The sequence below is a fragment of the Bufo bufo genome, chromosome 5 (assembly GCF_905171765.1).
Source record: "Bufo bufo chromosome 5, aBufBuf1.1, whole genome shotgun sequence".
Classification (NCBI taxonomy): domain Eukaryota; kingdom Metazoa; phylum Chordata; class Amphibia; order Anura; family Bufonidae; genus Bufo; species Bufo bufo.
The window spans coordinates 517,610,324-517,622,596 of record NC_053393.1 but is presented as its reverse complement, the minus strand read 5'-3'; the positions used below and the strand labels follow the sequence as shown (position 1 = coordinate 517,622,596).

General features: G+C 44.9%; 1 protein-coding gene across 1 annotated transcript in view; it reads right to left on the bottom strand.

The window, feature by feature from the left end:
- Positions 1 to 12,273, bottom strand: part of CUBN (cubilin) — a 236,538-nt gene that overhangs the window by 169,941 nt on the left and 54,324 nt on the right. Inside the window, exons 26-27 of the mRNA XM_040434511.1 lie at positions 12,039 to 12,195; positions 7,543 to 7,724 (exon numbers count right to left, since the gene is read on the bottom strand). Of these exons, the coding sequence (XP_040290445.1) occupies positions 7,543 to 7,724; positions 12,039 to 12,195 (339 nt within the window). The remainder of the gene's footprint in view (positions 1 to 7,542; positions 7,725 to 12,038; positions 12,196 to 12,273) is intronic.

Genomic DNA, 12,273 nt, shown 5'->3' with positions numbered 1-12,273 from the left:
TGCCCCCCCATTAGTGCCCCCAGTTAGAATAATGCCCCCCATTAGTGCCCCCAGTTAGAATAATGCCTCCATTAGTGCCCCCAGTTAGAATAATGCCCCCATTAGTGCCCCCAGCTTGAATAATGCCCCCTATTAGTGTCCCCAGTAAGAATAATGCCCCCTATTAGTGTCCCCCAGTAAGAATAATGCCCCCATTAGTGCCCCCAGTTAGAATAATGCCCCCAATAGTGCCCCCAGTTAGAATAATGCCTCCATTAGTGCCCCCAGCTTGAATAATGCTCCCTATTAGTGTCCCCCAGTTAAAATAATGCCCCCATTAGTGCCCCCAGTTATACTAATGCCCCCTATTAGTGCCCCCCAGTTAGAATAATGCCCCCATTAGTGCCCCGTTCTCTGTTTCTGCAACAACAACTAAAATGTGAGTGATTTTTTTATTTTTTATTATTAACATGGGGGAGGAGGTAAAGACTGCACTAATGAGCGCTTAGCAATGGGAGCGCTCATTAGTAGCTGTAACAGCGGCTGCTGTACGCCGCTGTTCCCCTTCTTATCGCCGTGCTCAGCAGTGACCTGTGATTAGTGCTTTTAAGGATTCCGCTCCACAGCTTCCACTCAGCCCTGGACTCAGCATGAGGTCGGCTGGTTTCGTGTTATACTGCTCTAAGGTCGGAGCGCATCACTCCCTGGGCTGTGGGGATTAGGTCAGGTGACCTCGCTGACCAACCCTGGCTCTCCTGCAGGTATTTCAGTGGCTCAGCCCTCTTCCCAGATGCCTCAGTGTCAAGGTCCTTGAGTTTGTCGGTTCCTGATACTCTTGTGTGCTCCTGATCCCTGGCTGCTTGTCTTGTCTCTCCTGTTGCCGACTCGGATTGCCTGACCTGTACCTGTGTCGTCTGGAGTTGACCTTTTTCCTGTCTGACTACGCCTCTGCCTCATCCTTCGGTACTGCACTGTTGCTCCTGGTAACGATCCCGCCTGCCTGACTACGTGTGTACTTCTTGTACCTACCAAGGTATCTCCTGGTCCGCCTGGACCAGCTGCCACTGACTCAGGGATTGCTTTGGAGTAGCCCCGGGCAACTACCCTAACGGCTCAAGTCTATCCTCACCATCTGAGGCTCTAGTGAAAACCAGGTAGTTGCTTAGACTCGCCCCTCCAGAGTATAGCCAGTCAGCGGCACAGTGGGTTCAAACCCGTTGATCTGTGACATTAGCAGTCCTGTTAGGAAAGCATCGGCAGGGCCACTAAAATACCGGCCTTGCAACCCTATGCCCATAGCAAACAATCAGATTGATCCTTCCATTTTCCAAAGGAGCCCTGAAAAATGAATGGTGGAATCTGATTGGTTTACATGGGCAACTAATCCAGTTTTCCATTGCACCACTTTTGATAAATCTGTCCCTATATGTTTTTCATTGGCATGAGATTCTAGGAGCAGCTGGCAACTCCTTTAACCCCTTCCGAACCAGTGCCATACATGTACGGCACTGGACCTGGCTTTAAAGATGCCAGCAGACACCTGTAACTAATGTATGCAATCAACGACAAATGTGACCATGCCATCTGGGAGCGCAAAAAACAGGAAGCGCATGCTTCCGAGTGTGCACCAGATCCCCCTAGCGGGGATCAGGGTAGCCAGATGGTGAGTGCGGCTAGGGCACAATAGGGCCAAGTAGCAAAAGGGCAAGGTTCCGGACAAGGTCGTTCATATTAGAACGGGTGCTCCGTGAATAGGACGCTAGGGCTACGCTAGCACCCATATATTAGGGCTGTCTAGGTACCTAGAACCCATCAATACCCCTGTCCAGCTTTAACTGCTCTCTTCACAGTAATATTACATCTACTGAATATCCACGGAAACCGGAGGACTCCAGCAAAACAGTAGGACTACCGGTTATCTTAGGTGCCGCCGTGCACCGCTTTATTTACTATCTTTTGTGTTATCATGCACTTTTTTTTGGTATCAAATATGAATATTTAGGGACTTTATTCTATCGAATGAATTAAAAGTTACGTTTTAATAAGAATCACCATCCCCACTCTGTCTGTGTAATTTAAAGTATAGGTGATTAAGTCATCAATTAACATCTAGCTTCCCCTTAGTAATATTAAATGGCGGCATTAGAAAGTGCAACCACAATAACACAAGCCCTTATATGGCTATATGAGAATGGAAAAATAAAAAAAGTTATGGCCCCGGAAAGGCAGGGAGTAAAAAACGAAAACGCAAAAATGAAAAAAAAACAAAACCTCAGGGGCTGAAAGGGTTAATTAAAACATTCCCATTGGGGCCCACCGCTCATTTTCTAAAACAGAATGTCCTTTTTGTGCAGAATTTGTTTTGGTTTTACTGCAGGGACAGATGGCTGAAATTCAGGAAATAAATCTGAGCACTCACTTATTTCCAGTAGTGTTGGGAGCTCATTGTCACCTTCTTGGCCGCACATTGGCATGGGTTGGCGGTGATTTTCTTGTTTACGTACCCTAGAGGGCACTTCTGAATGCATTCACCATTATAGTCGCCAATAGTTTATAATATCTCAGTAGATGGTGAGCAATTCTACATGACGCTACGTTTTCCATTAAAATATGTTCGCTTAATTAGGGGCTAAAGGGATTTTCCAATCATGGACTTCCATGACCCATTCATTAGACCTTAGGCTAGGTCTACACGACGACATTTGTCCCGCAACGTTTTGTCGCACCAATGTCGCCCTACAATTTTTATAATGATAGTCCATCGTGTCGCACTGCGACATGCGACATGCTGCAGTCGCAGTGCAACTCCATAGACTACCATTATAAAAATTGTCGCGTGACATTAATGTCGTGCGACACATGTTGCAGTGTAGTTGTGCCCTATGTGTCCCGCGACAAATGTCATCGTGTAGACCTAGCCTTCGTCATGGGGCTCACACTGGTGAGGATCTGCTAATTGACACCGCCTTTGACACGCAGGACTAACAGGTTTTTCGGCACAGATGTTAGTAGGGAGCTGACTGCACACCTCACAGGGAGTTAAAGAAAACTTTGCAAAGTTTTAGTCACTCCAGTTGACTTGAATGGAGAGGAAGTCCTGTGGTTGGTGGGATCTAGCAACTGGGAACCACAGCAATGTGATTTTTATGACTCTAGGCTATGGCACAACAAGCAGGGATATGGAGTCGGTAAGCCCAAGCTCTGACTCAGACTCCTGCTTCTTATCACACTCCGACTCCTTCATAAGTGGCCAATAATTTAGCAGCCTGCCTCGGCTATGGAAAGATTCATACTTATGTACCTGCTATCCCCAGCTCCAGTCCTACGCACTGGCCCCCGTGTGTCTATCTCCCAGTCCGTAGCTTGGTTACTTCTTGTCCTGTCATGGGCATGATCATCTGCTCCGCTGCAGCCAATGACTGGATTTCGTGGTGACGTGTCCACAAGAGACACGTCACTGCTGAAGTCAGTCATTGGCTGCAGAGGAGCAGATGATTATGTCCATGCTATGGATGAATTAAACAAGCCGCAGACCGGAAGATGGACACACGAGAGCTGGCATGCAGGACCAGAGCGGTGGGAAGGAGGTAAGCAGGATTCTTTCCATAGTGGACGCAGGCTGCGGTCTCCTGTGAGAAGTTAATTATTCCTGGACAAGCACCGCACCTCGCTGCCGCCGGACGTCAAATACGTAGAGCCAGTGAGATACGGTATAGTCACTGGTTACCAAGGCGTGAGGTTACGCTGTCCCTGGGGAGTAGGTAAGGTCAGCTTGGTACAGTGTTCACAGACTCCTCCTGTCCACGCGGGCACAGAGAGGCAACAAGCTGAGGGAGCCTTTTCACTGCCCCAGTGAAACAGCGCATCCTCATCCTAGGAAGACTGCCACCAGCTTCTCGTTTGATATAAGCCCGATCCGCTAACGGGATTATATAGGGTTAGAAACCAACCCGCAGTAGACCGAAACACGGACGTGGGGATTCGTGATCGAAATACAAGACAGCACAAGATTAAATTATATATTTAATCGCCTTAAGGGCTCACTAGAAATAACACTATACACACAAAGAATATATACAGTGGTCTGAGGTTACAAATACAGATGATAGGGTACAACCAGGGTTAAGCAGAACAAAAGTCAGTTTACCAGGTAGATGAGTTCTTTGGGTTGTGATGAGTTCTTAGCTGTAGTTACATGGGGGGCAGTGATGTCAGCAGTTTGCAGGTCCCTCTAAACACATGGCATTATGTGACCCCCCCTTCAGAGAAAAGACACACCCGCTTGCTGGCACGAGTCTTTTGTCCTGTAGCTGGCCCCTCCCCTCCCGGCCTCTGGGAGGAGTACACTCCGCCTCTTCTGGGGCTGGCAGCAAATGAGACACAAAACCGATTAGGGCTCATGGCTCCAGACCAGAATGTCGCAGGGAGGTGGTTCTAAGACCAATGTATCCGCCTGGGTTCCGGCTACCAGTAGAGTCCAAGCATGGTACCGTTATTTGGTTTCTGTGGGGAGATATGTATATCTCCCCTCCCTGACATCCCACCACTAAACTATGACCACGGGCCTGTTTCTTCGTGGCCACAGGGACACAAATCTGTATCTGGTTTATGTCTGTGATGGACGGGCGATTCATAATTCCTTATGAATTGCTGGTTCCATGATGTCTGATAATTTGATTGAAATGGGGAATAGCCTAGACCCCCTGCAGGGAAGTTTTCCTGCAGGATCTGTGCTGTCTGAATGGAGGTGAGAAATTGTGCGCTTTGAAGCAGGGCTTCCTCTGCCCACTTCTGGAGCATATGGCAGGAATGAAATAATAATCCATATTCCTCACAAAGCCCTTTAATGCAGTCTTCCTTTTCCGAGATGACTGCAGGCATGCCCGGTAGTGAACTTCCTTCTCTAGTCTTTAGAGGAGGAACTTACTAGTGAGCATGTGCAGTACAATTCAAGGCAATGTACCTTAGAGCCTTGGAGCAGCATGAAGATACCTAGTAAGAGGAATAGGAGAGAACACAGAGGGAGAACTGATTATCTATCATCACTAGAGCACCCTGCTTATCAGTGTTTATGGTATAAGGACAGGAGAGAACACGGGAGAGGTGAAAAATGATTATCTATCATCACAAGAAGACCCTACTTATCACTGGTCATAGTATAAGAGTCAGGAGAGGTGAGAACTGATTATCTATCACCACTAGAACGCCCTACTTATCACTGTTTATAGTATAAGGGACAGCAGAGAATGCAGGAAAGGTGAGAACTGATTCTCTATCACCACTAGAACATGTCCAAGAAAAATCTGCAAGATGCAGAAAGAGGAGGAGCTGGATATTCCTTATGACATATTCTCATTGATATTAGATGATGTGGAAAAGCAGATGGCAGAAGAAGGGCTCCCAACTGTAGGACAGGAGAGTGCTGGAGTTGCAGAAGTGGGTATGCCAGCTGATTAATATTGTATTTACTGTCAAATAACCAGCCAAACCCTATACTAACAAATGCCTTAAAGGTGCATTAAAGGTGCTGCGCGGCCATTAACAATGGAGACCGACTATACAGTGCGGTCTTCATTATTAAATAAAAGGCAGCTGCTGGCTAATTGGCCGCACAGTTCTTCACTGCAGCATGGCCACAACCTGCTGGCAGCATGGCCACTCTGTGTGGCCGTACCCTAAGGCAGAGTGGCCTGGGTACACCTGATTTATAAAGATTTGTGACAAATTAATTTGTAATGAATTGAATTTCTTGGCTAACTTTGGTGAATGTTTCAAAACTTCGCTCATCTCTAGTCACAACTGGTGACCCGATAAAGCCAGTGATTGGCTATATTTTCAGGACCAGATGGGGGACCATGGAAACTTTGGATTGGGAGTGATGAGAGATTAGTAAATTGAGTAGTACTGTATTTTATTTTTTTAAAGCATTTTCAGCCTTTTGTTCAAAAATAAAATATTGGCCCAACAAACCCTTTTAACACTGACAAATGTAAGGTTATGCATATGGGAAGGAATAATGCAAGTCACCGTACATACTAAATGGTAAAACACTCTGTAACACTGACATGGAAAAGGACCTAGGAATTTTAGTGAACAGCAAACTTAGGCCTCATGCACACGGCGGTTGACGGGACGGATTGAGACCCATTCAACTTGAATGGGTCCGTGATCCGTCCACACTGCAAAAAAATAGAACATGTTCTATTTTTTTGAGGGGCAGAGTCACGGACAGAAACACCTTGGAAACACTCCGTAGTGCTTCCAAGGGGTTCCGTACCTCTGTTCAGCACCGCAGCTCCGGAATGCGGACCCATTCAAGTGACATGGCCGGTGCCCGCATATTGCGGACCCGCTGTTTGTGGGCCGCAATACAGCCACGGCTGGGCAACCGCCGTATGCATGAGGCCTAAGCTATAGAAACCAGTGTCAGGCAGCTGCTGCCAAGGCCAATAAGATAATGGGTTGCATCAAAAGGAGCATAGATGCCCGTGATGAGAACATAGTCCTACCACTTTACAAATCACTGGTCAGACCACACATGGAGTACTGTGTACAGTTCTGGGCTTCTGTAAACAAGGCAGACATAGCAGAGCTGGAGAAGGTTCAGAGGAGGGCAACTAAAGTAATAACTGGAATGGGTGGACTACAGGACCCAGAAAGATCAAAATTAGGGTTGTTCGCTTAAGAAAAAAGACGACTGAGGGGAGATCTAATTACTATGTATAACTATATCAGGGGTCAGTACAGAGATCTCTCCCATCATCTATTTTTCCCCAGGACTGTGACGGTGACGAGGGGACATCCTCTGTGTCTGGAGGAAAGAAGGTTTGTACACAAACATAGAAGAGGATTCTTTACGGTAAGAGCAGTGAGACTATGGAACTCTCTGCCTGACGAGGTGGTGATGGTGAGTACAATAAAGGAATTCAAGAGGGGCCTGGATGTGTTTCTGGAGTGTAATAATATTACAGGCTATAGCTACTAGAGAGGGGTCGTTGATCCAGGGAGTTATTCTGATTGCCTGATTGGAGTCGGGGAAGGAATTTTTTCCCTAAAGTGAGGAAAATTGGCTTCTACCTCATAGTTGTTGTTTTTTTTGCCTTCCTCTGGATCAACTTGCAGGATAACAGGCTGAACTGGATGGATGGAGGGCTTTTTTCAGCCATAAAATATGTTACCAAATTACTGCATGTAAACTTGCTTTTTTTTCCTGTTGGAGATCAACCCAAAGTGTTCTGTTTCTTAGGCTGGTAGATGTGTGCATCCTGTCTATGTGACCACAGTGACTCAGTTTCCTCATCCTGACACCAGCAGTTGTATCACTTCACTAATCAGCAGCGTTCTAGTGGATGACTTCAGTAACGTCATGGGTGCTATGGCAGAATGATCTATAAAGGTTTTCCTGCCATGCTTACTACTTGGAAGCATCAGAGATTAGCATTAGGGATTAGCATTAGGGATATAATATATCCCATATAAGGCAGTGTCTGCCTACACAAATACTGAAGACCACGCACTGGCCACAGGTGAAGAACCCATCATTTGGATAGACGGTCGGCCTACCTTAACGTAATCATAAGAGCAAATGCTTTCAAACTGGAAGGTCCTGAAGGTGTAGCTGATTGTATTCCCAGCGGTCGCCTGTATCGTCCAGTTGCAGTGCTTGTTGTTCGGGTAAAGATCTGGGTAGTTTAGGCTCTCCAAGATTCCTTGGTTGCGGTTACTTATCAAGACTCCTTCACATACTAAACATAAGAAGGAGGAAAGAAGGATTACTACTTGAGGAGATTCAGTATCTTACATTCTGTATACAGTAGATATATGTATGGTATACCATCAGGATAGTTGTACTGTATAATGGGAGTTAATAACATTCTTCTCTATCTAAAGATATACCATCAATAGTCTTTGGGGTTCAGGTTGGGGTCTAACCTGATTCTCCCCCCCCCCCCCCCCCCCGCTTCCCCCAATCAGGACAATGAAGGGGTTATGGTTCTTCTGTAAGTGCAGTATCCCTTTAAAAGAGTTGTCTCACCACAGACATTGGTGGCATAACCCTAGGAGCGTGTACCACCTCTGGGACCTGCTCTTATCTCCAGAACGGGCTACCCAAAGTAAAAGAGAGCGCACTGCGTGAGCACAACCAACCTCCATTGATTTCAGAGCGTTGGCTCTGCTATTTCTGGCAGCCCCATAGAGGCGAGTGGAGGGGTGGGCATGCATGTGCGATGCACTCTCCATTCACTTCTGTGGGAATTCCGAAAATATCCAATCACGCTTGCTCAGTTATTATCGGAACTGCCATAGAAGTGAAGGGAGCATACTGAGCATGCGCAGTCTTTTTCTCTTTGGGGGGCCCCATTCTGGAGATACACAAGACGACACAACCACTTTAATTATTGCGTAAATAAGATAATGGGTGACTTGGAAGGATCAGTTTCAACCAATGCCAGGAAGCTAATATTAACAGAGCCTTCATAAATCAGAAATGTGGCATTACATGTGCACCTTGTAGTACCACATTCCTCCAGCAGTGGCCGTTGCAGGAGAATTGTGCAACCTCTAGAAATAATAGCTGATCGTCACTTGACTAAGACAATCCCTTTACTTAGTGATTCCATAGAGTTTCTTAGTATTATCATATATGAGTCATAGTAGTATTTTTATTTTATTTTTTTGCCTGGAAGCTTTAGGATAATATACATGAAGGGATTTTGAGGGTAATAATAGGGAATGAGAATTTCCTTGCAGCATTGTATAGGTATTAAAAAGGTAATCCCACAAAAAAACCTCTTTTTAAACTTTTTTAAAACCTGCACAAGGATCTGAAGCGAGTTATTTATTAAAATGTATTTGTATAGCGCCACCTGCTTTTTGTTCTTTTTCTTATTTCTCTGTCCACCTTGCTGAGGTGGTCGCACATGCTCAGTTCCATTCTTCAACTACAAACAGTCATATATAATATTAGTTGTTGTGACAGTTACAGGGAGATAGCAGCAGCAGAAAAAACATGCCCTCTAAGAAAGGACACCCCCCCCGAGCTGTGATAGGGAGAGAGCTGCAACAGAAAGGACACACCCCTGAGTAAGGAGTGCCCCCTGAGCTGCCAGCCTTAAGAAAATATCACACAGCAATTGGAGAAATGAATGTGGAGATCTCTGGATCCATGTGAGGTACAGGGCCGGTTCTAACTTTGCTAGAAAGAGATTGTCATGTACTATATGATGTCTGATTTTTTTATTTTTTCCATTAAAGTGGTTCTCCAGGAATTTGGCTAGGTCTACACGATGACATTTGTCGCGCGACAGATAGGGCACAACTACACTGCAACATTTGTCGCGCGACATTTTGTTGCACCAATGTCACGCGACAATTTTTATAACGGCAGTCTATGGTGTTGCACTGCAAAATGCGACATGCTGCGACGCGACACTCGCAGAAAAATCCATCTCAAATGGATTTTCTGAGACTGTCGCAGTCGCAGCATGTCGCATGTTGCAGTGCGACACCATAGACTGCCATTATAAAAACTGTTGCACGACATTGGTGCAACAAAATGTCGCGCGACAAATGTCGTTGTGTAGACCTAGCCTTAAGAAAATTAAAATACTTAAATATTACTTTATTATAAATATACTCTCAAATACCTTTCATTATTTATAATGGCTCATTTTGGGAAAAATCATCAGGGAAAACAAAATGGCCGCTGTCCCATTAGTTCACACAAAACCTGTCCTGATCACACAAGAGGACTTGTTACTTTACAGCACTGAGGTAAAGAGCTGCCTCCTCCTCTACTTGTTAGTGATTATGATCCTGAATAGAGATGATAAGAACTTTAGCTGAATCTCTGTAGTAATGGAGTTCATGAGGAGACATGAAGTACAGTGAGGATGGACAGGACAGGCTGTGGTAATGGAGACTGTAAACAAGTGCTGCTGCTCTTCAGCCACACCTCACCCTCCTCTCAAATATCCTCATTATCTCCATTCCCACAGAGATTCACCTGTATTCAGGATCATGATTCCTGACAAGCAGAGCAGAGAGGAGGATGAGGCAGCTCTATGGCTCATTGTGGTGAAGTAACTTGTCCTCCTGTGTGGTTAGGACAGGTTTTGTGTGCACTAATAGGACGGCGGCCATTTAGTTTCCCCTTATTGCTCCCCAGACAAAACAAGCTATTCTAACTAATGAAAGGTATTTGTAAATATATTTATTATAAAATAATATTTAAGTATTTTCTTTTTTTTTTATTCCTGGAGAACCCCTTTAAAAATGGGATGAGGGTACTTTCACACTTGCGTTTTTCTTTTCCGGCATAGAGTTCCGTCACAGGGGCTCTATACCAGAAAAGAACTGATCAGTTTTATCCCCATGCATTCTGAATGGAGAGCAATCCGTTCAGGATGCATCAGGATGTCTTCAGTTCAGTCGTTTTGACTGGTCAGGCAAAAGAGAAAACCGCAGCATGTTTTATCTCCGGCGAAAAAAACTGAAGACTTGCCTGAATGCCAGATCCGGCATTTTTTCCCATATTAATGTATTAGTGCCGGATCCGGCATTCAGAATACCGGAATGCCGGATCCGTCGTTCCGGCATGCGCATGCGCAGATCGAAAAAAAGGTGAAAAAAATAAATGCCGGATCAGTTTTGCCGGATGACACCGGAAAGACGGATCCGGCATTTCAATGATCAGGCATTTTTTCGACTGATCAGGATCCTGATCAGTCTTACTAATGCCATCAGTTTGCATACATTTTGCCTGATCCGGCAGGCAGTTCCGGCGACGGAACTGCTTGCCGGATCTCTCTGCCGCAAGTGTGAAAGTAGCCTAACCCATTTAATAGAATCTGGCTCCAACAAGAGGGGCTCCAAGTCCCCATTTTTGCCTGGACAGTTGGTTAGTTGCATAGTCAATATACAGTACAGACCAAAAGTTTGGACACACCTTCTCATTCCAAGAGTTTTCTTTATTTTCATGACTATGAAGGCATCAAAACTATGAATTAACACATGTGGAATTATATACATAACAAACAAGTGTGAAACAACTGAAAATATGTCATATTCTAGGTTCTTCAAAGTAGCCACCTTTTGCTTTGATTACTGCTTTGCACACTCTTGGCATTCTCTTGATGAGCTTCAAGAGGTAGTCCCCTGAAATGGTCTTCCAACAGTCTTGAAGGAGTTCCCAGAGATGCTTAGCACTTGTCGGCCCTTTTGCCTTCACTCTGCGGTCCAGCTCACCCCAAACCATCTCGATTGGGTTCAGGTCCAGTGACTGTGAAGGCCAGGTCATCTGGCGCAGCACCCCATCATTCTCCTTCATGGTCAAATAGCCCTTACTTTCAACGTTTTCCCAATTTTTCGGCTGACTGACTGACCTTCATTTCTTAAAGTAATGATGGCCACTCGTTTTTCTTTACTTAGCTGCTTTTTTCTTGCCATAATACAAATTCTAACAGTCTATTCAGTAGGACTATCAGCTGTGTATCCACCTGACTTCTCCTCAACGCAACTGATGGTCCCAACCCCATTTATAAGGCAAGAAATCCCACTTATTAAACCTGACAGGGCACACCTGTGAAGTGAAAACCATTTCAGGGGACTACCTCTTGAAGCTCATCAAGAAAATGCCAAGAGTGTGCAAAGCAGTAATCAAAGCAAAAGGTGGCTACTTTGAAGAACCTAGAATATGACATATTTTCCGTTGTTTCACACTTGTTTGTTATGTATATAATTCCACGTGTGTTAATTCATAGTTTTGATGCCTTCATAGTCATGAAAATAAAGAAAACTCTTTGAATGAGAAGGTGTGTCCAAACTTTTGGTCTGTACTGTATATAGATATGAAAAGGGGCAACAGAAAATGCTAACAGCGCATCCATTATTTTTTTTGTTGTTGCTCCATTCATCTCTAAGGAGATAGACAATGGTTTGCATTTGTGCAGCCTAATAGAAAATGTACAAGACAAATAATCATAATGAGTAGTATATCTGCCGCAATGCACTACGCAGGATGTACAGGTAAACCCCACATTTATTTGATTGTCACGCACCTTGTCTGTAATTGGCCAGGAATCCGCTTGATGCCATGGAGTTATCTGTCCTCAGCTTCACATACATAACATTTGAGGAGGAGAGAATTGGAGCCGGAAGTGTCTTTCCACAGAGTTTGGCCAGCAAGTTAGAAATTGTACTGTTGCCATTGTATACCTTACAAAAAAATTATATCCATTATTCTTACCAAGTCTGCACGGCAAAGTTGTATTCTGATATAGTGTTAATATAAGA